General features: G+C 40.0%; 1 protein-coding gene across 3 annotated transcripts in view; it reads right to left on the bottom strand.

Annotated features, from left to right (window-relative positions):
- Positions 1 to 21,560, bottom strand: part of CEP162 (centrosomal protein 162) — a 99,703-nt gene extending 78,143 nt beyond the window's left edge. For 2 of the 3 annotated variants that reach the window (XM_032339133.1, XM_032339132.1), the window contains exons 1-6: positions 21,292 to 21,558; positions 20,142 to 20,257; positions 7,830 to 7,944; positions 4,401 to 4,547; positions 3,861 to 4,044; positions 1,654 to 1,718 (exon numbers count right to left, since the gene is read on the bottom strand). In XM_032339133.1, coding sequence (XP_032195024.1) covers positions 1,654 to 1,718; positions 3,861 to 4,044; positions 4,401 to 4,547; positions 7,830 to 7,944; positions 20,142 to 20,198 — 568 coding nt within the window. In that variant the 5' untranslated portion in view covers positions 20,199 to 20,257; positions 21,292 to 21,558. Of the gene's footprint in view, positions 1 to 1,653; positions 1,719 to 3,860; positions 4,045 to 4,400; positions 4,548 to 7,829; positions 7,945 to 20,141; positions 20,258 to 21,291 lie in introns of all 3 variants that reach the window. The other variant, XM_032339134.1, reaches the window with a different exon arrangement.
- Positions 21,561 to 27,940: the final 6,380 nt, after the last annotated feature.

The raw sequence follows: 27,940 nt of genomic DNA, 5'->3' as shown, positions 1-27,940 counted from the left end.
AAATAAAATCTTAAAAAAAAAAAAAAGAACTCTGGGGGACAAAAAAGAACATGAGAAAAGATATCAAAGAAATTTAAAAAAAAAAGAAAGAAAAGGAACTTCTAGATTGAAAGAAAAAAAAAAAGACTCGATGAGTTAACAGAAGATCAATGGAAAGAAGAAGAAGATAAGTAAACTTAAGACACAGCAGTAAAAACTGAAGTGCACAGAGAAGAAAAAAGCTTTAAAAAAATCAGAGTCTTAAAAACCTACAAGACAAAAAGCCATCTAACACAATTGTAATTAGGGTCAGAGGGAAAGGGATGAAAGAAATAATACTTGAAGAATTAGTGGACAAACATTTTTCTCAATTTGATGGAAACTATATCCACAGATCAATGATGCTGAACCACCTCCAACTAGGATAAATACAAGAAAAGACACATCAAGATGCACCATCATCAAACTGCCACAAAACCAGGCTAAAAAACCATAGACACTGATTTCTGTGTGAGGGGTCAGCATCCCTAACTCCCATGTCATGCAAGGGTCAACTATTTGGAAAGTTGCTAAGACAGTAGATCTTAAAAGTTTTTATCTCAAGGAAAAAATGGTGGTTTTTTGGCACTGGTGATAGATGTTAACTAGACTTGTTGTGGTGATTTCACATGTATCAAAGCACTATGTTGTACACCTGAAAATAATACAGTGTTATATATCAGCTATACTTCAATTTAAATAATTTTTAAAATTCATTTTAAATAAGAAGTTTAAAAAAAACCTCAAATCGATGCAAAAGAATACAAAAAACTGGGGATTATAAATATGTGGATAAATATTTTCACATGAATATAAATTTTCTATCTTCCTTTAAAAATTTTTAAATAGACTATTAAAAGCAATATTAATTAAAAGATAATAGTAATAATAATACATCACTGGATTTTAAGATACATAGAAAAAATGTAAGACAAAATAGCAAAAAAGGTTGGGGAAGTTTACTGTTTTTAAGACTCATATAAAGTGGTATAATGTTATTTGAAAGTAGAATGCATTCAATAAGATAAAGATGCATGTTATGAATCATAGAGAAACTAAGGAAAAAATATACAACAAAGAGGTTTAACCAAACGAAGGGATAAAATGGAAGGTTATGAATACTCAATACAATAGACTACAGAACAAAATCAATACAACAAACCAACTGTCAATGAATTAAAAACCATACCAATGAATATATTTTTATAAAGGGTAGAAACATTTCAATTAAAAGTCAGAGATTGTTAGATTAGACCAAAAAGCAAAATCTAGCTATATGCTAACTATGAGAAAACTATTTTAAATGAAATAGAAAAACAAAGACACATTAAAAGTCAAAGGTAGAAAAAGAAATACCACTGAGCTATGCTTTAGAGATATTGGTCCTGGCTCCACAGATTTTTCTAGTCCTTTTCCTGTCTTCCTAATTGGTCTACCACCCACTCCCAACAAATGAGGTAGCAGCACACTGTCAATCATTTCTTAGCAGCTCAGACTGTAACACAGGCAGCTCACTCTACCTGACCAAAGCTCTTTCAAAGATATGATTTTCTTTTTATTTTTCTCCTATCAATGTCTTTATTAATAGTTATATTATCTTTCCAAATATGTACATTTTTAAACCAATGAAATTACCTGCCAGTTCATGTTTCGATTCATTCTCATGTTTATCTTCACTTAGATCTACATTATCTTGGTTACTGAAAAAAATTTAATTTAGTATTTAATGTTAATACATTTCCATGTAATCTTTCATGTAATTAAAAAAAAATCTCTAGCATTATATTTTTCTTCTCTAACAAAAACTAAAAATTTGGAAGTTCTAAAAAAAAAAATGTTTTGAAAATAAAGGATCCTCAAATTGTAGCTATCAAATTCATACAAAGAGGGAAAAAATGCCATATTTCTTAACTTTGGTATACAAAAATATATACAATTTTATACATAAGTGTGTGCATTTACATGTCTCAGGGCCCAGATATCCTTCCTACACTAAAAATTAGAAACTGACTACATGAGACCAGTGAAGTCTTCATGGAGCCAGAAAAAACATCAGGTTCAGCATTTACCTGTTAATAAGCAATTTAATCATGATACAGAGGCTTAATAGGAAACTTAAACCAACAAAAACTCAGAATCTTAAACTTAAACTTAAACCAACAAAAACTCAGAAAAGTAACAAAGGAAATTTCAATGATATTGGGTTAGTTCATATACTGCTTTCTTTCAAACCAAGGAATCCACCCTACTTTTTTCAGTCCATCAACCCTGTCTTTAGTGAGATTATCAGCAAATCCAAGAAGCTACAGAACTGTAATAATAATAGCAGCAAACAATATTGTATACACAATGTTATTTAGCACTCTGACTAGCCTGTCCGAAAGCAGAAATATCAGTAGTTAAGAATACTGTTAAGAAATAAAAAAAAGCTAAGAAATATTACAAAGGGGCCAAAACTTGTAGCCAACAAGCTTGTGTATACTTAATCTGTGTTGTTACCATTGGGAGAGGCAATCACTATGGGCCCTGAGTGACCCTGCATGTTCTTGTGGGGTACGCCAAGAACACAAGGCACAAACCCCTCTTTCCTAGGTTATTTCCCAGGATTGTGTTTGCAGAGAGCAACTTTGAGAGATGAGGCAGTATCTCCTTCCGGAAAAGAACCACGCTTATTTCCTCTTACTATAAAAGCAATGGATTAGGGCACCTGGGTGGCTCAGTGGGTTAAGCCTCTGCCCTCTGATCAGGTCATGATCCCGGGGTCCTGGGATTGAGCCTCGCTTCGGGATCTCTGCCCAGCACGGGGCCTGCTCCCCACCCCCCAAACCCCCCGCCTGCCTCTCTGCCTACTTGTGATCTATCAAATGAATAAATCTTAAAAAAAAAAAAAAAAAAAAAAAAAGCAATGGATTCCCCAAGCTCAGAGCTCCTCTCCTGTAAAGCAGCCCACTGCCCATGCAGACAGCCATCATGGACCCCTCACAAGCTTTGTGGAGCATAGGGGAACTGATGCAAATGAAGATAAGACTCAGATATGGTTTTTATTGTGAAAAATTAAGTCCTTTGTTTCTGACCCAGGAATCTTGTGTCTATTGTCAGCATCCATAAAATGGCAGGGTAAATCTTTAGCTTACAAACAGGGTAAAAATCTGAAACCCTACACAATTCATCCATGGTCTATAAGAAACTCAGCATCCTAAGGAGACCAGGTACTCTAATAACCAGAGGTTATGATTCTCCTCACCCTTAATTTAATTATAGTTTGGTGTTCTTAAAATCTTATTGTAATTTGGCTTCCATTTATAATTTTAAAAGGCCAAAGGTCTACTGTACTTTCAGAAGACCATCTCAGGCAACTAGTAGAGTTTTCACTATAAATGAGGTTTCCTGATAATCATCATTGTCAACTATATACAAAGGAAGGACAGAGACAAAACCTGTCTTTACTTCCTGGTTCATTCTTTCTTTTCTGTTCTTTTTTCCTCCGATTTTGTAACAGCTAACTGAACTCCCTTATTTACTTCAGCTGTGGGAAATCACTTAAGAATTACTTTCCTAGTAAAGTCTTTTTGCAGTGTGCCATTTGTCTCAGCAGCATCACAGGTATGACATTTCAGATATCTGGATGCAGAGTGGGCTCTTAAACACAAATCAACATATTCCATTCACATATAAGGGAAACCATGATCAAAATAATGAACCGAGAAAAGAGATAAAAATAAAATTTAACACTTGTTTGTTACAATATTTACCCACTGAAGCCAATGCATATACTAGTCTTTCAAAAATACAGAAAAATATAGAAGTCATTTAACGATTAGTTGATCTTATATATACATTACCTATGTAAAGCTTTAAATTGTGTAGAATCATTGGAATCCAGTTCCTTATTTAATCTTGAATAGTCAATGGAAGACGTTAAGCCTTCCTCAAGCCTGGCAAAAAATTGCTCTTTTTCTTCTTGTTCTTCTAATGTGTCCAATCCCAATCCAAGAACACTATGATTGAGTTCAGAAACTACTATCTCTAAATGAAAAGGACAAATATATTTTATTAATATGCAGAATTCTGATAATATTAATTTTAATGATGCATTTATTGATATTATTAGTAAAATTTAAAAAAATTTAAAACATACTTTAATCACTTACCCACCACATATAGACTTGTACTCATAATCAGTATGTAAGGTTATATGGCTTCCCTCAAGATCTAATTCTAAACCTTTCAGGAAAGTATTAAGAACATCTACATGCTTCAGTAAAGGAGGTTCCAAGATACAGGTTAGTTTTTGTAAAAATTTTAATTATAGTATAGTAGTTATAGTATTTAATTTAATTAAGCATAGTAATGAATCGGTCAACTCATATCCCTCACCTTACCATTTGTTTCTAAGCTGTCAATACTTAAGATGGAGGTTCCACTGCTCTGCAGAAACTGAATCCTTTCAGCAGACTCCTCTTCTACTTCCATAATAGGCTGAGAAGGCTTCTTTGCTTTCAGATAGCTTACATTTGTTTCAAGCAGTCCTAGGGATAGGATTTAAGATATAGCTGGATACTTATGTTCAGAAGACTGTTCTGACCACTATGTATTAACCAATAATGCTATTGTACTAGCTTTTCCCCCCCTTATGCTAATTTTGTGGACAGTAGCTATAAAATAAATCTGGTCTATTAAATAAGAATCCATCAGACCTAAAATTCACAAAAGAAAAATAACACTACTATTTATTTGTGCTGTATCTTAGTCAACAATCTCAGAAGTTTACATGAAACAAAATTTTAAAAATTACTTTGAAGCACAATTATTTAACACAGTACACCATGCCACTTTAAAGAGTATCTTCTGCCTTACGTGAAGGAAGAATAGAAAATCACCAGGTGAACTAGAAAAGGGAGACAACCCCAGGTAGGATGAAGACAAGGTACAATGGGTCAGTGATGGGAGGGGAGGCCACACTGGAGGATGCAAAAAGGCCAGTGAGGTTGAATCTAGAGAATGAGGGTGAGTCCAGGTGGAAATGAGCCCAGAGAAGGAGTTGATGGTCAGAGCTGGCCAGTACTCATAGCCACAGAAAGTGTTTTTCTCTTTATGCCAAAAATACCGGAAAACACTGAAACAGTTATGCAATATTCAAAATTTGTCATAGTAGCATACATTTGTTATAAAGAAGTGAAAAACGGAAAAGTTAAATTTTCACTGCGTGATATATACTAAGGTTAGAAGAGTATCGCTTTTGCTTAGAAGGAAGTCTTGTTAAGAAGTCACAAATTCTGAACTGACGGGGATTACCCTAAGTGAAATAAGTCAAGCATTGAAAGATAATCATCATATGGTTTCACTCATATGTAGGACATAGACATAGCTCAGAGGATCACAGGGGAAGGGAGGGAAAACTGAAGGGGAAGTCATCAGAGAAGGAGCCAAACCATGAGAGATTCTTTTCTCTGGGAAACACACTGAGGGTTGTAGAAAGGGAGGTGGGTGGGCGGATGGTGTAACTGGGTGATGGGTATTAAGGAGGGCACGTGATGTGATGAACAATGGGTGTTATACACAACTAATGAATCACTGAACACTACACCGAAAACTAATGATGTAATATCGGCTAACTGAATTTAAATTAAAAAGAAAGAAAAAAGAAGTCCCAAGTTCTGACTTCAGTTTCCTAATTAGTGTCCTCTCAGAAAGGATTCAAAATCTGTTTTTATGGCTTTGTGTGAATAATGGTTTTATAGATAAAATAATAACTTCCCCAGTTGCATAAAATCAAGAGATGTTATCTATAGACACCTCAAATGCAGAAGTGCACACCTCGGTTGGGGTGCTGTTATGGTACCTATGGGGGTCTCACTCTGGCTCTGAAGCTGGACTCAGGGGTGTGACCCACACTAACTGAGCTTACAAATGACCAAAACCAAGATCCGATTTAGTTATTCATAATGAAGAGTATGATCAGTAGAAGGATTAGATTGTTTCATCCTCTAGGCAGAATGTTTTATCCTTACAGCAAATGAAAGAGTAAACTGTAAGGCTAAAGTAGCTCAATGTTGATGTTTAATGGTATCTAAGATTGGTAATGCACTCCTCTCCACAAGAGGGTGTTTAATTCCCCCTCAGAAGTTTCTACACTCTTCGTGGCAGGAATCCTATCTTGTCTGTGTACTAGTGCCTGGTACGCACAACCTAACATGAACTCAGAAATGTCAGTCATTGAACCAGGGACCAGGTTATGTCCTTGGGTGGAGAAACCCTCTCCTCAGTATTTAAATGGTTACTGTCAAAGTTTGCTTCTTAAATACCCTTCTTAGAATCTTTTACTAGTCAAATCCACTCTGACTGATAAATTCTTTCTTAAAAATTGATACCTTTAGTCAGGTTACATTCAAGTGCTGGTCCTAGTCTTTCCCTTTGGGATGAGTACGCACATTCTATCTCTGATTCATGACTTTCAAGAAAGAGATTTTAATGCTAATGAAGTCTCAAATCTTTGTAAACAATTCCAATAGTACTTCATCATATAATATTCTTTTCAAGCACCAACAGGGAAAAGATTCTAAAAACAAATTCTTTGCATTCATTTCTACAACTTCGCAGCCATAAAACTTTAGCACTGTTACGTAGTTGGGGGCTTTATGAAAAAAGATACTGAATTTTTCAAGAAGGCAATTCTTATGGTTTTAACAGAGAAACAACTCCCAAATTTACTCTAACATCCATTTATTAAATACATTTATTATTTATTTACTGTTGGAGTCAGGGGATACAAACAAAAAGAAGTATTTCCTGCCCTCACAAAGCTCCCAACCTCATAAACAGCCCTGCAGGTAATGACTATCAGCACAGTGTGTACGTGCTATTAAGGTGTTTTGAAATTAAAACAAAGGAGAAAATAGTTACGCTGAAAAGGGAGCTGGAAGAGTTAGGGAAGAAGGATGAGAAAATATAGTCCAGTGGTGAGAAAGCATATACTAATGCAGAGACAGAGTCAATGATGTTTCCAGGAGGTAGGGAATAACTGAGTATGGCTGGGCACAGGAAGCTAGAAAGGAGGGTCCTAATCAGAAGATGATGCAGAGCCTCAGCTGTCACATTAAGGAACCTGGGCTTAATTTCACGGAGAAAAACAAAAGCTTTGGGGCAAATCTCCCCATCCCCACCAGGATATAGAAATCCTCTAAGTTTACAAAATGCTGCTTAATGGTCCATAAATAGTAAAGCAGTACAAACACAGGTTAACAGAAGCAGTCTGGGGTTCCTTACAGCAATATCATATACAGCAGGTATATCAAAGCAAACACTCCAGAGACTCGTCTTGCATTTGTAAAGATGTGACTAAGAACAGTTTTGGGAAAGGTATACACATATGTCAGGCAGGTTCATTAATGAGTTCTTTACCATTAAGGCAATAAATTCCTCTTTTTACTACTATTATAAACAGACTGTGATAGCAAAAATCTAAAGATCTGTTAAAATCTTTCTAATGACATTAATACACTGTCAGACTTTTTATTAAGTCATCTTAAATCAATTTACCATTATACATGACAATATAGAAATACATGTGTATTACTTATCATCTTGAGTAGATATAAAATTATCCAATGTAATATAACCTGATAATGCAGAAACATCACAGTTTCTCAATTATGTAACATTTTATATGAAAATTCAAACTTCAAAAAGTCACGCTACTAGTATTATTTTCTTTATATACATACAGTCCAAAGGCAAAATCCCAGAATTAAAAGTCTTGACTGACCCCTTGTGGTCAAATAATTTGGAATAAAAAAATTGGCAATATTTACCACCATCTTCAAAATCATCTTCAGTTATCCACCATGGCACTGCATCCTTCTTTTTCACTTCTCTTTTAGGTTGTCTAGGTGTTTTGTTTGAATTCTCAAAAGAATCATCTGAAAGCTAAATCAGATATGAGCTACTGAATTAAAATTTGAGAATCCCAGATTCTTCCCCCAGGTCACTAAAAATGTTTCTTTTAGTTCTTTCAAAGTTCAGCTATCACGAACATAAATAATATGTTAGCGATAATGTATAAATTGGTATTCTCAGAGATAATGTATAAATTGGTATTTTTAAACATATGTGGCTAAAATAACTTAAAAATTAAGTATACATCTTTGAACATCAATTTCAGAACCAGAGTTAAATAAGTAAACTAACCAGGGAGAAAACATCAACAATAACAATAAAGAAATAAAACTTATCAAGAAACTTGATCAAGAAGGGGAAAAAAAAGAAGTATGCAATCCTCTCCTAGACATTCTCTAGGGTCTAAGAAGAAATAATGATAGAGCAAAGTAAGCTAGCATCACTCTCAAAAGAGCACAAAATTCTAAAATCAGATGAACCCAGTTTCAAGTGTTTACCAAAAAAATTAGCATTTTGTCACAATGGATAATAGACTTTTAAACTTTTATTTGTCCTTTTCTACTCTTCAGCTCCCAATTTCAGTACAATCCTAAATCCACTACTCTAACCCTAACTGACCCACCGCCACTGCCACCACTCTCAGTCAGTAACCTGGCCTCTCTCTTCAGTGAGAAAATAAAGACCTTCAGTCAAAAACCACCCTCTTTTCCCTCACTCCACCATTACGTTCGCCTGTAAAGACACTGCCTTCCTCTCAGAAAAGAAATTCTTTCCTCCACGCGAAGGAAAACTTGTAGAGGGGTCAATCACTTCCCACCTTTCTAGGTTCTAGAACCCAGGTCATCCCATGTCATCTCCGTATCTGCACTCCCTCCTCTCTCCCATCCCTTCTTCCCCCAGGTCAAAACCTGCCATCTCTGTACCATCAGGCCCTAGCACAACTATGGAATGGAAGAATGAACGTTCAGGTCTACTCTACTTTTTTTTAAAAAAGCAAAGCAAAACAAAACATACAAGATCATTATTCCTACCTCCCTTTGATTCTACCTATTACTTTTCTTTTACATACCAATTTCTTGAGTATACTGCTCAACCCTTTAAAATGTGGTTCCCATCCCAAACAGCTCTCCTTTAGGTTCCAAAAGCCTCCTAAACACCACAAATAAAGGACCACTGCCAGTCATCTTCCCTGATCACATTATGGAATTTGATACTGGTGACCAACTCTTCCTGAAACTCTCTTTGACTTCACAGCATCATTTCCTCCAAGTTATACTTCAGTTCTGTGGCCTTTCCTACCCATCTGTTTTAATAGGTCTTGGTTCTTTTGCCCATTTCTTTACCCTAGACTTCCTCAGGACTCTGTGCTTGTCTATTTTATCCTCACTCTACACACTTTTCCTGAAGAAACCAACATTTATTCCATAGCTGCTATAAAGCAGGATGAATCCCTCTATGCAATTCAATCAAGATTTATTGATGGGGAAACAAGCTCAGAGAGATTAAGAAACTTGCCCCACCACTCGGCTACTGTTAGTGTTACACGACCTGGGATTCAAACCCAGATCTGAGAACACCTGTCTACTTTCCATTATACTATATAGTTCCCCAACTGAGACAATGTTGCCAAGATGCCCTTCTAAACTTCCAAGATGACTACGGACAAATTTCTACCTACCGACCACACAACTCTATCTCAATGACTTAAGACAATGTCAATTTTAAAATGTTCAAAAAGAATTCATTGTCCTACCTGACAATCAGGCAGGAAGAGGGGTAAAGGGAAGAAAAAGTATTCTTTATCTGAATTTTAGCTCCATCGCTTTCCACTCAAGTCTCTAAACTTGGGTCATCATCTTGAAATGTTCCATTTCTCTCTCCTCCCTATATCTCACCATTCACCAAATTCTAACAATCTGCCTCAGACTCAGTCTATTCCTCTGAAGCCCCATGGCCAGATAAGAATATGGAGGGATCTAGGTTTTGGGGCCAGACAGGTCGGAGTTCAAATTTTAACTTTAAAATATACTAGCTGTTGCTTAGGGAAAATTATCCTCTCTTTTCAGTTTACTCATCTGTTAAAAAAATATGCTATTTCTTAGCATGTTTAACACATGCTATGTTACTTTGCTCAATCATTATTTCTTCTTATACCCTAGAGTATGTCTAAGAGAGGATTGCATACTTCTTTTATCCTCCTTCTTGATCAAGTCATAGTACCACTGACCTTGCAAGCTTGTGACAAAGGTCAGAAAATGAAATGCAGCGTGTTCACCCTACTATTTAATACATAGTAGGTGTTTTCACTTTTGATAATCTTCACACTGCTTTCCAGATTCCTATCATTAAAAACAAAACACAAAAGCTGGTCCCCGGAGAATAACGTGCTGGTGAGCTCTTATGGAGAAACTGGAATCCTAATATACTAATACACAGCTGGTGGGAATGGAAAATGGCACAGCTACTTTAGAAACCAGTGGCTATTCCTCTAAAGGTTAAACACAGAGTTACCATATGACCCACCATTTCCACTACTAGGTATACACACAATAGAAATGAAAACAAACATCCACACAAGAACTTGTACATGACATTTCATAGCAGCATTATTTATAAATGTCAAAAAGTGAAAATAACTCACAAGTTCATCAACTGTTGTGTGGATAGACAAACAAAATGTGGTAAACCCATACAATGGAACGCTACTCAGATATAAAAAGCAATTAAGTACTGATACATGCTACCACACGGATGAACCTTATTTCAATCTATCCTGAATGGAAGAAACCAGTCACAAAAGACCACATATTGTATGATTCCATGTTTATGAAATGTCTATAATAAGCATATATTCAGAGACAGAAAGTAGATTAGTGGTGCTGAAGGCTGGAGAAGAGGGTAATTGCCAACGGGTACAGGGTTTCTTTTGAGGACAATAAAAATGTTCTCAAAGTGACTGTGATCTCAAAGTTGCATTGCTGTGAACAAAATAAAAACCATGAATTTTACACTTCACGTTTTTTTTTTTAAGTAGGCTCCACGCTGGGCCTTCCGCCTCACTCCCAACACGGGATTCGAACTCATAAACCTGAGATCAAGACCTGAACTGAGATCAAACATCAGATGCTTAACCAACTAAGCCACCCAGGCACCCCTGAACTGTACACTTCAAATCAGTGAATTGTGTGGTGTATGATAACTCAATAAAGCTTTAGGGGAAAAAAAGCCTATCCCACCAATCTCCGTGTAAACAAAGATATGTAAGACATATCATTGAACAAATTATTTGAAAAATAACTTAGCAAAATGACTAAAGAGTTAGCATGACTCTAAAATCATGGTTTTCATTATTTAAAAAAAAAAAACAAGATGCTGCCTTATCCAAATCTCTAGCATGAGATAAATTCTTTTATAGTTGAGGCTAAATATGAGAGAAAGAGTGGGAGGGAGGGATTGTGTTGAAGGGGAGGTAAATGAGAGGTGGAAGAAAAAAAAAAATTGGCCTGTACTTGTTTTTTATCTTTTATAGTGAAAATACTTCCTATAAAGTTTATTTTCAAAATGTACCCATATTTGAAATTAAAAAATCAGTTTTCAAATGGGAAGTGAAATTCTTAACCTCAGTGTCTATTACATCCAGACAATCCTTAGATGCTTTTTAAAATACTTACAACAATCCTACAAAGTTAGCATTATTTTTCCCTGTTAATGAAACTAAGGTTTTCTACTACATCATACATCTAACTCCCTTTATGAACAAGAATGTTAGTGTAATTGTTTAAAATGTGACTCTCCTGAACACTATATAAATAGGCTCTGTGAGGCCTATTTACATAAATACATAGGATATAGTGCAACCCTCTAATTTATTCATTCAGCAAGTATTTATTAAGCATTTATTAGGTACTGCAGGTATCATAATCAACATAGAGCTGTCACATCACGAATCATACATTCTTACAATGGGAGGCAGAAAACAGACCTACACAGGGAAAATAATGAACAGTGCCGAGTGCTACACAGAGAATTAAATAAATACATGGTACACAAAGAAGTCATTTGCTGGTTACATTTTTATTCAATAAAGAGAAAAAAAAACCACCTTTCTGTGGTAGTGATATTTAGGATGAGATCTTTAACGATCAGGTGACGAACAGAGAACAGAATTCTTGACAGAAGGAACAGCTCGTGCACAGTTCCTTATGTGAAATGAGCTTGGCATGTCTGAGGGAGAAAAGAGGCCACTGTAGCATAAGCAGATAAGGGGGAAGTGAGGCATAAAGTGAGTGAGGAAGACATGAGCAAAATCATCCAGGGCTGTGTAAACCATAGGAAGAAGTCTGGATTTTATTCCACTGGTAACAGGAAACCAACAGAGTGTTTTACAACGAGCAGCAATTTGATTCATGGTCCAGATCACAATGGCTGCAGTGTGGTGAAGGAATGGGGGACAGTATGTGGGAACTGTTATGTAGCCCAGGAGAGATGATGGTGCCCTGGGCTAGGATGGCAGCAGTGAACAGGGAGATGTATTCTGGAACAGAATAGATATATTCTGGATAAGAGTTGACAGAGCTTGGTGATGGACTTGTGAAAATGAATACAAGAAACCTCACTATTTAAAATACAACTGGGAGGTCAGCAGGGGAGCTCTCATACCCTATCAATTTGTCATCAACTGCAGACTCCAACAAAGAAGAGTGTCTTGCATTTTCCAACAGGAAGAAGCCTACTTTACTACCCAAGCAGGAGGAAGGAAGGTTTTTCTTCATGCCCGGCAATAGCTCTACCAATGAGAAACCATCACCACCCTGAACTCTTGCTTTCCTCCAACAGAATTTCATTCAAAGAAGACCCTCCTTACCTCCATCTTTTCTCTATAAAGTAATGTTCCTCTCCTTTGATCACAGGTCTTGCCTAGGGTTTTGCCATAGTTGCGTGTCCCAAACTGCAATTCTTTTGCCATTCCCAAATAAATGGCAAAACAACTGGCTGTTTTTTTGAGGTCGACATTACTTGGGTGATCAGAAGGGGATCTAGGGAAGACTCCAAAAACTCTGAGGCCAGTGGTTGAACAGGTGCCTGTACCCACCGAGCCCAGCGAGTTCACTGCCTCCTGAGCTTGGAGTTTGAAGGTAAGTCTTTCCTGGATCCAAGCTCTGCTCTCTTTGTGTTTTGAGTTCTCTGGCTTTACTCAGGATCTTTTTAAAAGCTTTATATATATTCTTTCTATTTTTGTGAAGGCTTTGGTCATTCTGGTGAATGCTCATGTGTTTTTCTGAACTTCTGGTATTGACTAACAGGACGCTAATCTCAAACTCTCTCAGGTCAGCCCTCCCCCTGGACCCTGGAGGGCTGTATTCCTCCTCCTGCACACTGCTGATGAAGTAGATCAACTTGGCTAAATTTAGAATTTCAATGACCACCATGGGGGGGCTTCTGATCTCCTCAAACTTACTTTTCTCAAAACCAAATTAGAAGACCATACCTCTAAAATTAAACAAACTGAACGAAATGCCTGTTTTAACTGGTACTTGGAGGCTTCCAAACAAATTTAGGACTCCAAAATTGTCTCTCTGCAAAATACCATTGCTAAATTATCTGAGGCTACTAAACAACTGCGAGAAGTCAAAAGGGTTTCTGAGTCCTCTCTCCCTCCCGGGTATTCCTTTCCTCAGGACACACAGCAGGATCAGGCCGCTCCCTGGCTGCTACCTTCCTACTTCCCCACAGCGCCACCCCCAGCCTCTCCCTACCCTTTCATTCCTCAGTCTAATCTTCTCTCTGAACGTCCCGTCTTCCCCTAACCTCTCTGATCTCCCTCCCTCTGAACCTATCAGAACCTGCCCCTTTAAAGTTAAGCCCTCTAAGGATCCATACTCCTGGACCAAAGCTGAACTACAGGCTACAGTCAAAAACTTTCCCAAAGTTATTGAGGATCCTCATAGATAAATCCTCATAGATTTGCTGAGGAATTTAGCACAGTTATTCAAACTTATCGACTATGGTTTCTCAGATTTTATATTAGTTCAGATGCTTGTTGGGGAGGGCCAGGCCTAACGCTGGATGAAACTGGTTTGACAGAAAAGTCCTGAAAGAGATTCAGAAAAACAGATCTCTGACTTTCGGTGGGAGGCTTAACACTCGCTAGAAGTCTTCACAGAACAATGACAAAATCTGTTCCTAAGCCTGATCATTCAGGCTTGCACACAAGAAAACCTGATGAACCTGTTTATGATTATTACAACTGACTTCAGATTATTTTTAAGAAAAACCCCAGTCTTCTTTAGATGTCAAATCCACACAAGTAGCCTTTACTCCCATGTTCATTAACTGGCTAAACCACATCTTTCCCTTCAAGTTAAAAGGATGGGGATGAATGGGAAACTAGGTCTGCCCCAGATTTAGTTAATATAGCGAACCTCAGCTGGCTCACACCCTAGATGACTCTAATAAAAGTAGCACCACTAAAATCCTTAATTTTCATCTACAACAAATGGAGGCCCCTAAACAAACCCCAAACCCTCCTGGATGTCTGCCATTGTTGCAAAAAACCAGGACACTGGAAAAAAGACTTATAAACTTAAGTGCTCTTACCCATCTTTCCTAATCCCCAATGACTGGGCTCTGAGAACTAACTACAGGGGCTTGTCCCAAGTCTTTCTCTCAGTCGGGTTACAGAAGTAACCCTCCATATTGGGAATGAATTTCTGTCTGTCCTCACCACCACTGGAGTGACACTCTCACTGCGCAATGCCACCACTATAAAGCAGCTCCTGCCTTAGAGAAGCAAAACCGTTCAAACAGTGAGGTTCCAGTCTCTACATCTACCCCCTTTTGTTTAGACCCTTTAAGAGATATTCAACCTTTTTCCTTAATTCTTTCACCCAGTTCACTTACTGGGCTGAGATTTCTTAGAAAAATATCACGCTGAATTTCTTTTTTCAAAAAGAGGGAAGTAATTCTAGAATTTGATAGAAGCAACCAAAATAGCAACCAAGAGATCCTTCAACATCTCTTACTTGCTCTGTCTCTGACAGTACTGGAGCTAATTCTAAGGACACTAACCATCTGTCCTTGTTGGATCAGTTACCATCCTCCTTATGGATAAAATCCTCAACTGATTTTTGGCAGAATACACAAAGCACCTCCTACTAAGATTCAAATAGACCCCTCAAAATATCTCCCTAGAATTAATTAATACCATATAAAGAAAGAAGCCCTTCAAGGCATCAAGTCCATAATAGTAGAGGATAAGGCTCAGGGACTCATTATCACCTGCACGAGTCCTTGTAACTCCTCTATTTCACCTGTAAGAAAACCCAGTAGCTGAGAACAGAAGTTTGTCCAGGACTTATCAGCAATAAGTAACATTATCTTCTGGCACACTCTTGTTCCTAACCTAGGAACCAGCTTCTATTCCTACTGAAATCAAGGTTTTCACTGTTACTGATCTTTGTGGTGCACTCCTTAGTTTTCCAATTGATAAGGCTAGCCAGTATCTTTTTTGCTTAACTTGGGAAAGAAAACAAAACATTTGGGTTTTACTAAGAGTCTTACTTCTTCCAAACCCTAAAAGCTGACTTAGATGATATAAAGTTTTCTGGAGGACCTACCATGCTTGTTAAAAGATGTAGATGACTTGCTTCTCTCCTCCCTTTCCCAAGCCTCTTCCCAGGAGGACAGCATGTAGCTGTTAAAACTTTTTGCCTTAAGGAGACAAAAAGTTTCCAGGGAAAAATTGCAGTTTGCTCACACTCAGGTTCAATATTTAAGGCATCTGATCTTGGAATGCGGGTTTGTTTGTTCACACATTTATTTATTTTTTAAGTAGGCCCCACACCTAGCATTGACCCCAACGCAGGGCTTGTACCACAACCCCGAGATCAGGACCTCAGCCAAGATCAAGAGTTGCTCAACTGACTGAGCCACTCAGGCACCCCAGAACAGGGGTTCATTTAGATACAGTTGGGCTTTGCGGTATGTTGAACTTCCCCAAACCTAAAACGAAGTGCCAGTTACAAGGTTTTCTCAGGGTAGGGGACTGCAGTCAAAAACTAGACTCCAAACGTCTTTTGTATCGCCCAACAAACCTGACCCTATTACTTGGGAAGATCAGGATGACATAGCCTTTGGCGCCTTAAAGAAAATAGCTCCTCTTTTTCCTTTCTGTATATGAAAAGGAAGGCAATGCCCTTGGAGAACTCACCCCAAAATGAGGAAACTGTTATGGACCCACAGGATAGTACAGCCAACGGCTGGGCCCTCATCACAAGGACAGCCCCTGCCTCAGAGCCATTCTTGCCACTGCCCTTTCGGATAAGACCACTACAGAAACAGTAACAGGATTCCCTTGAACCAGCCTGCCCATGACGATTTACAGATAACTCTAACCAATGTAGATTTGTCAGTTTACTGATGGGTCTTATTTAAAGGACAAAAATGGTACTGTTTTGGGTATGCAATTGCAAACTCCTTTTGAAATCATCCAGGCAGCACCTTTCCCTTTGGCTACTTTGACCCAACAAGCTGAATTATATGCTTGTGCTCCGTCTGTATCTTTGCCAAGGGTGAAACTGCAAACATCTATACTGACAGTCAGTATGCCCTTTGGGCAGCTCATGACTTTGGAATGTTATGGAAACAGCAAGGTTTCCTTACTTCTAATGGGAATAAAACTACAAATGACTTATGTACACAATTTACTAGATGTCAAACGTTTGCCAACTGTCCTGGCTATTACTAAGACCCCTGTGCATTCCAGACTTGACTCCCTGGAAGCCAAAGGAAACTACCATGTTGATGTTTCCATTAAAAACGCTGCTTTTAAAGGAACCAATAACCAAACCTCTGTCATGGTCCAAAGGGATATTGCCTCAAATGATAATCTAGAAAAACTGACAAAAAATGTCCAATAATTGGCCCCAGAGAGGGAAAAACAATATTGGAAATCAAATAATTGTTGGTTTGATAAGAAGAGAGAACTCTACCTTGAGACAAATAATAATCCAGTCCTGCCAGAGTCTCAAAAATCTCATTATTAACGACCATACATACATTAATTATTGCTCTACCGATAGGATGACAGCCTTAATCAATGCTGATAGAGAAATATTAATAAGGCCACAGAGTGCCTACTTTGCTTGCCCCAGCTGTCTAAAATACAATTCGGGAAACCCATCCACACAACCTCCCGGCATTTTAAATTGCCTAATGGACCATTCAAAGTTTGGCAAATGGATTTAATCAGCTCTCTGCCTTGAGGATATGTTTTCGTCTTGGTTTGTTTTCTCACTGATCTGAAACTTCCCCTGCAGATAGGGTACAGCCTTACCTGTAGCTAAAATCCTATTAGGAAAGATTATTCCTGCCTGAGGAAGCTCTCTCGAGCTTCACAGTGATCAGGGAACGGTCAAGTTCACAAATAAGGTCTATGCTGTTTGGCCAGTTCTACAGCACTACTGCTGTGCTTACCACCTTCAATCCTCACGGCTAGTCACACCAAAAGCACCATTAAGACTCAACTGGCAAAATTTGTGGCGACCCCTCAAGTAACAGGGCCAAAAGCCTGGCCAAAATTGGGTCCTGCTAGTAATGAGCTGCCCAAGCGAGCACACGATTGGGTCCTTCTAAGTCTGAGACCCACCTCCCACTGTAACTCATCAACTCTTAAATGCTTTGAGACACTCACAGGGCACCAGATGCACCTGGCTCCTGCCTCACATGATCCACAGCTGATAAAAGGAGATCTACTCTGGTATTATAAAGGCCTCATTGCTTCTGTTGAGAACAACCATGCTTTAGGAGATCTTCACAGCACTCTCCCGGGAGACAAAGGCCATAAGCATCCCATCTTGCAACCCAGAGATTTTATCTACTACAAAACACACTTCAAAAAGTTCTCTCTTGGGGAGCCTGGGTGGCTCAGTGGGTTAAAGCCTCTGCCTTCGGCTCGGGTCGTGATCCCAGGGTCCTGGGATCGAGCCCTGCATCAAGCTCTCTGCTCAACGGGGAGCCTGCTTCCCTCCTCTCTCTCTGCCTGCCTCTCTGCCTACTTGTGATCTCTCTCTCTCTCTGTCAAATAAATAAATAAACTAATTTAAAAAAAAAAGTTCTCTCTTCGGTCTTATGGGAGGGGCCCTACAAGGTACTGTTTACCAACCCTCGTGCCACCACATTTCAAGAAACACACTCCTGGACTCACACGTCACATCTAAAGAAAGCACTAACCCAGACTGGACCTGCACACCAACTGGTGACCTGGTGGTTTCCAGGAATGAAAGCAGACATCTGATAAAGACCACTTTCCCAAAAGGGCTGGACCAGGCTTATTGTTTGTTTCTCTTCCATGACAAATAAAGCTCTTACTTTATTTACCAGCTGCTGCAAAAGGGGGAATCTCTCTGACTGTGGGATCTGCCACCAGAAACCTCAGTCTGTCCAGAGCAATAGTGATCCTTTAGTTTACCCTACCAGTAATTTTGCTGGACGCCCAATTGACACTGCATGCCTAAACTGCTGCCCGGGTCTGTTTTATACAGTTAGAATATTAAATCCACACATACTTGTTCCCTGCCTCAATTCAACCCAACCCTAGGTGGGAGAAACAAGATCTCTTGAATACATGCATAAAACACACTGTGGAAGAGCTGATGTAAGTTGGACCATCTGTAAGCAGGCTGCCGTACCCATACATTTAGAAGACTTTTAGTATGTTGAAACATGGTATTTGAGCCTTGGCTGAATAATGGTAATGCCTCTATACCGACAAATGGGTTCATAAATACTAATACTTAGAAGGGAGCCCTGTGTGTAGCTCCCCACTACTCCGCTGTACGTGGAGGTTTTGGTAATGTCCCCCATACTTGGGCATTTAATTCATTGCCTTGATAGCTGAAGGATAAAAGGACAATGCTCTTGCTGTATTGACTCTTCTACTTTTGCTTCATGACAAACTACCAGCTTCCTACTGGTCTACCTCACTAAACCTTCATAAACATCTTAAACGAGAACCTCCAGAAGGCATACACAACTCCAGCTTTGCCTCCACAGAGAGAGCCTTTCTCCCTTCAGAGTAAGTACTAACAGACACAGCTAGAAGAGCTGGTTCAATTCTACAGCCAAAGCAATAGCAACCCAACAATGATTATTAAACTTGCTGGCTGAAGTAGTTTTGGACAATTGCATAGCTCTGCCTGCTGAGCAAGGAGGCCTCTGTGTGATAGCAGACACCACTTACTGCACATAGATAAACTCTTCTGGAAAGTAGAAACTCAACTGCACAAAATTAAGGGACAAGCACATTGACTACAACAAATTTCACATGACTTTCAATGGTCTTTTGTTCAGTTGGCTTTCTTCAGGCCAGAATCATGGTTTAGAACCATCAAACAATTTGGAACTGTCATGCCGCTTTTACTTTTCTTGTATAATAATTTTCAAGTTTTGCATCTGTTGCTTGTCACACGGATGCTAGCTCAACACTTCAAGATGATCTCCAATGCGTATGTCCTCAACAAGATATAGACTTTGGAAGGGAAATGCCTAAGAATTTCCTTTCTTAAGCTTCTTTGTTACTCAAACATGGTTCAAAATGGGTTCTAACTGCTATGCACTTTCTGACATGGGATCTGACATTGAGGAAACTGTTTCCTGGCACTGAGACACAGATGACCCAACTCTTGGTCAGCAATGCTTGGGAGGAAAGATTTGGATCAAAACAGAAATATGAAAACAAAATGAAAGGAACTACATTTAAAATACAAATAGGTGGCCAGAAGGGGGAGCTCTCATACCTTATCTATCAACTCATCCCTCAATTGCAGAACCCAGTAACAGGTGGGACCTGCATTTTCCAGCAGCGGGAAGAATGAATTTCTCCAAGCTAAGCAACTAGCTTAGCCAATACGAAAATACCACAACTCCGCCAATGAGAAACTGTGACCACCCTGAACTCTCTTTCCAACACACCTTCCTTCAAAGAAGCCCCTCCCAACTTGTCTCCTCATTTTCTCTGTAAAGTAGTGGTTCTTTTCCTTTGGTCTCAGGACTTGCCTATGGTTTTACTACAGCCTGCATGTTCTGAATTGCAATTCTTCTGTCATTCCCAAATTAACACCTTTTGCTAGTAAAATAGCTGACTACATATAAGAAGTGAAAGAGATCATTGAAAAAGGAGTTTCTGGTGACACAAATTTACAACGTAGCTTTTAAAAGGATAAACTTACCTCTTTCATGAATTGTTCAAACTCTTCATCCAGCTCTTCTTTGGAATAATGAGCCATAATCAAAAATCTTCACTTACGAAAGTAAACATCCGAAAGTATTTATAACATTGGAAACACTAAATAATGAGAAATAAATACGCTTTGAGGAAATTCACATCACCTCATAACAGCAACCAGACTTAAACCTCAGACATTTCTTTTACGATTTAGTTTATGTGCACAATTATTGACCAATAACCTTGACAAAAGATTCTAATTCATGAATAAAACTGCTTTGGAAAAGCAGCTTTCACAGTTTTCACTGTACTTAGGGACCAGAATTACATTTTCATTGTTAACATCCACTTCTTGAAGGGTGGCCTCCACGGTATTTCCTAAGCCTATGGGGTGTATGTTATTTAATATCCCTGAAACAATCAGGTCCTCTCAAGGAAACTTTCAAAAATTATATATTAGCAAGTCCAAAAGGCCATTTTCCCCCCCCAAAGCACAGGACAGAGTTCGTGCTGCCCATCATTCCGTCAGTTATCAGTCCCTGTTAATACTTTGCAAAACAGACTGCTTCTGGATAGAGACAAAATGCAATTCATTAAGATTCAAAATCTAACCAAAATAAAATTAGTGGAGTATACACATTAAAATGAATTATGTTCCTTTAGGCGAAGGAAAGTCAACAAAACTATGCATACGTGACTTGTACCGCAAAGCTCTGCCCATCCCTCTAACGAACCCAAACAACTTTAGGTCTGTCCCAGCTTCTGGGCCACACCACCTTGAGGCGGCTCAAACCGCAGCTTCAATTCCCAGAGGCGATGCGAGGGGCTGTGTGTGTGGAGACCCCTCATGGACGGTATTTTCCCCAACCTGCAGGATAACACCTCCCCGCCTCTTTAGCATTTCTGATCAGTTCAGGGTGTGTGCAGTTAAGGTCTTAGCCCCAAGATCTTGATCGGAGACGGAGCCCATCTATGGGCTCGACTTGGCGGGGTCTCGGCTCCAGGAAGCGCGGGTTTCAGAGGGGCGGAAAGACAAAGACGCACTTGAACAGTGTGTGGGCGGAGGACGGGAGTGACCCGGAACACTAAAGCCCTGGGGAGCGGGTCTAAGGACAGTCTCCGTCATGGTCCACCGAGTGGGAAGCTTCACCTACCTCAGTCTCTGAATTCCGCGCTATCCCGAAGGTCTGCGGGAGCCAACAGTTACCAGGGTAACATACCTCAGCAGCCGCGGCCCCGGATCACATGACCGGGACTGGTCACGTGGCTTGTGCCCCCACTCCCGGGACCAAATTTGGTGTCTTTTTTCCTCTACGAGAAGGTGGCGATTACCGAGGCTCCGAATAATTTGCAGGGTAAGAGCCGTCGCTGCTGCACCAACAGAGACTCCGCAGCTTTCTCCGCGCTCCGTGGAAAAGTGGATTGAGTGAGCGGGTCTCGAGGGCGGGAACACAGGCATGCTGGGTGTTGTAGGCCCAGCCCGTGGCTTCCCGGGAAATGTAGTTTAGCTCCCCTAGTCCTTGTATTTCCGCACGTCTCGTCTTTTCTCTCCCTAACTTTCTCTTGTGGTTTTGGCTCCGCTTTCTAAGCGGAAATTTTGGAAAAATTATTTTATTGGCTTCTTCCACGTGCAAACCCCTGAGAAGGCGTTGTGAGAGAAACTCAGCTCGGTGAGACAGAATTCTGTTATGAAGATAGAGGCTCAGTTCCACCATCTAGTGGGCAAAAAATTGAAAATACACATACACACCCTCAACCCGATACTTCTCTCTGAGCATCTCTTTGGTTTCCCTCTACCCCTCACTTACTCCCGGTCTATGATGGTATCTTACAATTATTTTCTTGGATTTTTCATTTTTGCGCTTTCTTCCTCTAACACACACACACGTTTCAGTTTCAGAGGACAGTATTTACGGTAGTAAAAGTAAAATGAACAACAGTTGAAAGGATTGCCACTGGCAGACACAGGTTAAGGACTTCATTATCACCAGCCTAAATTTTTCATTCAGCAAGTGTTATTGTGATACAAATGTATCCATGCCCGGAGCTGTGCCCTCAGATAAAGATCTGAATAATGGAGGTGGTTTTTTTTTTTTTTTAAAGCTACTCTTTATTGAACACATAGGTTGACAGGTGCTTCAATGAATGATTTCCTCTTAATCCTTACACTCTGCAAGTCAATTCAATTTAGCTTATGGTTTTGGTTTCTAATATGTGCTAGATGAACAAAATGATCATAATGCCTGACCTAATAGAGTCTTTGGTCTAACGGAGCCAATAGACAAATGGTCAGACAATTGCAATTGCAATTCTGTATGACAACAGCTATGATAGAAATTGGGTGTGCTTAGAAAATGTTAGAGGTGGTCTCACCACCCCACCCCCACCCAGGAGGTTAGCTAAGGCTTCCTAGAGGAAACAAAGTCTAAATTGAAACCTAAACCATCGGGTAAGTAGAAGGTAGCAAGGGTTGATGAAGAGAAGCAGTAGTCAGTCTGAAGGAATCCATGTAAAAATATGGACACGGTCTCTATGAAGTTGTTGTCCTCATTTTATAGATGAGAAAACTGAAGCAGAGAGGTTAAGTGACTTGCTTGAAGTTATAGTGGCTGAACCAGAATTCAAGACTTGTTTTCACCTCCTTTCTTACCCAGCTTCTATTATTTTATTAGTCCAAAAGCCTTCTGCAAATACTTTTAACAGCCAGCTTTGCTCCAGTGCCCTTGGAGCATGCCTACTCAATAAAACACCAGCGCTGGAGCCAGTGAATGTAGCTTGAGAAAATCACCCAACAGGTTGGACCATAACCAGTTTTCTGAGCCATCTCAACTTGTTGGAATATAAACATGAAGTTATTTTATTTTTAATGATCACTTTTTAAAACAGTGCTCTGATAAATACCTCTATCCCCTTTCTTATCACCTTAGACAAATTTTAGATTCTGTAATGTTTTTGCAATTTCTAATATATGTGCTGCCAAAGTGAGCACTTTTTAAATTTCTACGTATTAAAACTAGTCAGCATGGTTTAAAACTGAGACCTTTTAACTAATTCATAGTTGTTTCTGTATTTGGAGAGGATTGGAATGGACAGGGGGCACGACCCACTTTTTACACAAATTTTTAAAGAAGGATCCTAAGCTTTTCAAGGACTGCTGGATAAGGAGTTTGAACTGACACGGGTGTCAGGGAAACTGAAATCCCATAATGGTCTTCCAGTTAGAGTGGGGGAATATGGAGGCCAGATAAAAATTAGAGTTCTAGCCCAAGTATGTTTCACAAGGGTGTAGTAGGTCTGTGGCCTTCCCTGTGATTGTATCCCCACTCCCCAAATGAATGATTGAGATATATAACATATCCAAGTGTACTTTATAACTGGAAGAACTCACTAACTCTTGTGTTGGTTCCCTGATCTGTGGAACCATTGTGGTAGGAAGAACCAAGTAGAAGCCCCTGAAAATACCCCACCCCCATCCAAGTGAGCAAATCAAAAATAATAGTATTTCCTGGGAGGAATGGCAGGGATTAGTGTCACCACTTAAAGACTTAAAGGATGCAGGGGAAATAAACCCTGCATATCCCTCTTCAAACTTTTTGGCTTTTACAGAAAACCAGATGGCTCTTCCATGACAGTGGACTACAGGTAACTTAAGCAAGTACTGGCATCGATTTCAGCTGTCATGTCAGATATATTTGCTTAACTGAAAGAGATCAACCCAGTTCACAGCACTCAGTATGCCATTATTTATCTGGAAAATATGGTCTTTTAAATTCTCTTCAGAAAAAAAAGCGTGAAAGCAGTTGGCATGCACCTGTGTAGGACAGTAGTTCACATGCACTGTTTCCCCCACTGGCTGAACTAACTATCCTGTACTCTATCAGAATGTAATCTGGAGGACTTGTATTGACATTTCACAGAAGATCATGATGGTTTATTATACTGATGGCATCATACCAATTGTAGTTGTTGAGCAGGAAGTGAAAATTATTCTAGGTAATCTTACCTAGGCACATCCAAACCAGAAAGTAGAAGATAAAGCTCACAAAATTTTATGATACTCTCATAATGGTCCCAAAGAGTAGTTTTGGGACATGTGAGATCAAAAAGAAAAAGGTAAAGAATAAATTAATATATATCAGAACCTATCACAAAGAAAGAGGTATAGTGGGGTGCCTGGGTGGCTCAGTTGACAGAAAGCGTCTGTCTTTGGCTCAGGTCACAATCCCAGGGTCCTGGGATCGAGCCCTTCATCAGGCTCCTTGTCTGGCTCCTCTGCCTGCCACTCCTCCTGCTTGAGTTCGATCTCTCTCTCCCTCTTTCTCTCTCCCCCTCCCTCTCTTTGTGTCCATCAAATAAATAAATAAAATCTTCAAAAAAAGAGGTATAATGCTCAGTTGGCTTATTTTTATTTTAGAGACAGCATATACTGTACTAGAGAATACTGCACCAAACCATTTATTGGACTTGAAAATTACCCAGAGCAATAGAAAGGTTTGTTGCATGTGCAAGCAGTTGTACTAGCTTGCTGGAAGCTTGGGTTATGTGACCCAGCAGATTTGATGATGGCTAGAAATATCTGTGCCAACAGATGAAAGAGAAAAATACTCTGGCCTTATTCATATGTAGATTAGAGTGGCATATTGATGGCAGCCATAAATAAACTGTTGTCACCTACTGCCACACTCAGAGGTATCCCTAACAGAGTGTGGTGAAGGGAAAATCCTCCCAGTGGGAAGAGAATCCTTCAATTACTTTATCTGTAACTGGAGGTAACCTAAGGTGGAGATATACATAGAATACTGGATAGTGACAAATGCCTTGGGTTTTTGGTCAGAGACTTGATAAAGCAAGATAAACAAACAAACAAAAAAACCAGAGATGGGGCACATGGTTGGTTCAGTGGGTTCAGTGTCTGCCTTGGGCTCAGGTCATGATCTCAGGGTCCTGGGCTTGATCTCCACATTGGGATCCCCACTCAGGGGGGAGCCTGCTTCTCCCTCTCCCTCCACAACTCTCCCCTGCTCATGCTCTCTCTGTCTCTCTCTCTCAAATAAATAAATAAAATCTTTAAAAAAACCTGACAAGGAAATCTGGATAGAGAGACATGTAGATAGACCTATGGAAGGAGTGGGCCTGGGCACATGGCATGTAGACCATTGTTTCTCATGTTAATGTCCACCAAAGAGCATTCTCTGAATAGAAAACAACAGCCAAATGGGGTAGTTTGCCCTGTGGATACGAGCTACACTCTCTCTTAATCTTTAGACACACCCCTGTTTGAACAACTGGTCCATGAACAGACATTACCCCATGGCTGGAAAGAAGGCTACTTATGGGCATGATAGAGTGGGCTCCCTCTTCTAATACTACTACCACTTTCTAAGTGCCCAACCTGTCAGCAGTAGAGACTGATACTGAGTCTTTGATATGATTTCATCCATCAAGGGCACAAGTCATTTAATTTACTGGATCCCTTCTACCTGGGAAATGGCACGACTTCATCCTTGCTGGAATTTAAACCTAGTAAGGTAATGAATTTGCATTCTCTGCCAATAAAGCCTTCACCAGTGCCACTAACTCAGGGCTTACAGAATGCCTTCCTCATTGGCATGGCATTCCCCATAAGGTTACTTTTGTTCAAGGGATTAATTTTTGACAAAAGTGGTGAAACAATGGTTGCATGACTGTCGGAGGCAGGCCCCTGGCCAGGGCAGCCTCCGCCATTAAAAGATGGCACCTGGCTAGTTGCCAGGTTAGGATTGCCTCGCGAGACTAAGTGGAATGCCCAAAGAGGAAGTAAACAGCATTGATTGCTAGCGAAGTTGTTCGTTTAGGTGCACAGCCTGATTCGCTTCCTCCTGTACCCTGCTTGCTGATTGGTCATGTAAACGTATATAAGTGTGTAGACTTGCGGAAATAAAGAGAGAGAAGATACACCTGAACTGGGGCTTCTTGTCGTCCTTGCGGGTCGAGGGCGATAAATGGTGCCGAAACCCGGGAACTAAATAAAGGAATCTTGAAAGGTAATCCGCAGGAAAGCGGGGACATTAGCCACGTTCAAAAGTGGGAATTCCGTGGTAAAGCGGGGAGTAAAGGTCGACTGAAGTATATGCGTGTAAAAAGTTAATGTGCTAGTTAGTATCTTTAACGTCTGCATCTGTTGTCTGTGTGTTCATAATGGGATCTGAAGTATCTAAAGTGCGGTTGGAAGGGTCTTTAAAAGACCTGCTGAAAGCCAATGGAACTCCACTAAAAGCAAAAACTGCTCGGGCCTTTTTGAATACAGTGGAAAAGGCGGCTCCATGGTTCCTAGATGAAGGCTTGCTAAACATACCTCAATGGGACCACCTGTGATCCAGGGTTTGGCCCCTGTGAAACCTATTAATGCCTCGGGGCCATATCAACCTTTTAAGTTGCCCAGGTGCACCAATAACAGGGTATGGCCACCGGAGTGGTCTGGATGTCAGAGACCTTGCGCTCAGTTTATATCAATGAAATGCATAGCTTTACATTCACTCCACGCTTTCCTACTTATAAAAATAATACCTTTACAGGGTACAATTATTCCTTTCAAAATCCTAAGCAAGGCAATCCCTTCTCTCCCTTTGATGCATGCAGGTCTGTAACTTGCTAGGAGCATGTACTGATATCTCAACAGTGTCCATGTTAAATGGTGGCAAATTCCTCAACTGTTCTTATAAACAAAATGACTCTAGTACCTTTGAGACAACAGTTAATGTGTCTTGTCCCAATAATATTACTTATCAGCCCACTCCCATATGCGTCTCACCACCGTTCCTTTTCCTCGTAACAAATGCTAGTGAGCTGAATGATACGTTGAATTGCACTAAGAATTGCTATCTTTCCCAGTGCTGGAATGTCACGGCCTTCAAGCTGGCTGTGATTATGCATATCCCTACCCATGTTCCTATCCCAGTTTCCATTCCAGAGGACAAGTTACCGGTGGTGCTATCCAGAAAGAAGAGAGATTTTGGTATCACAGCCGCTGTTGTGACAGCATTGGCTATATCTACAGCAGCTGCCACGGCAGCAGCAGTCTCGCTTGCTGCAACTATACCGACTGTGGAAGCTGTGAACACCCTTGCAGAAGGAATGGCGGCTGCCCTTCAAACACAGACTCAGATCAATGCACATCTGCAAGCAGGAATCCTGATAGTCAACCAGAGAGTGGATTTGGTTCAAGAACAAGTGGACATATTGGGGGCCCTATTGGGACTGGGGTGTATAGCACCCTTCCCGGCAATTTGTGTAACTCCCATAGCCTATACTAATAAGAGTGACTTACAGAATGTCTCCCGACAGCTCTCCCAATACTTGCAGGGGAATTAGTCCACAGAATTCCAAAACTATACTCAGCACCTGCTACTAGGCATAACAAGGATAAATAACACCAGAGTTGAGCTTGCAACCCTCCCAGAGATAATCAAAACATTGCAAGATGTGTTAACCTTTACAAAACAATGGGCTAGCGGAATTGGTCTGATGACAATCCTCTTAGTGGGCTTGATTCTACTAGTAAGGAAACTGCAAATTTGGAGGTGACAGCAACCTAGGCAACAGCAAGCCATGGTGCAGCCCTTGTTAGCCATCGAGGCTGGAACATACCCCTAAGTGTGGCTAAGTATGCTGGATCGGTAGTCAATGATGGGTAAGATTGGTGGGGGAAATATACCAACCTAAGACAGGACGCAGATCATGGATATCTGCCGTCTGATGACGGGTAAGGATATTCCCCACCACTGACAACCTAAGACAGGCACGATCCCTGCCATAAAAGAAAAA

Source organism: Mustela erminea, chromosome 4 (genome assembly GCF_009829155.1).
Source record: "Mustela erminea isolate mMusErm1 chromosome 4, mMusErm1.Pri, whole genome shotgun sequence".
Taxonomy (NCBI): Eukaryota; Metazoa; Chordata; class Mammalia; order Carnivora; family Mustelidae; genus Mustela; species Mustela erminea.
Note: the sequence above shows the minus strand (reverse complement) of the source record. Positions and strands in the feature narration are given on the sequence as shown.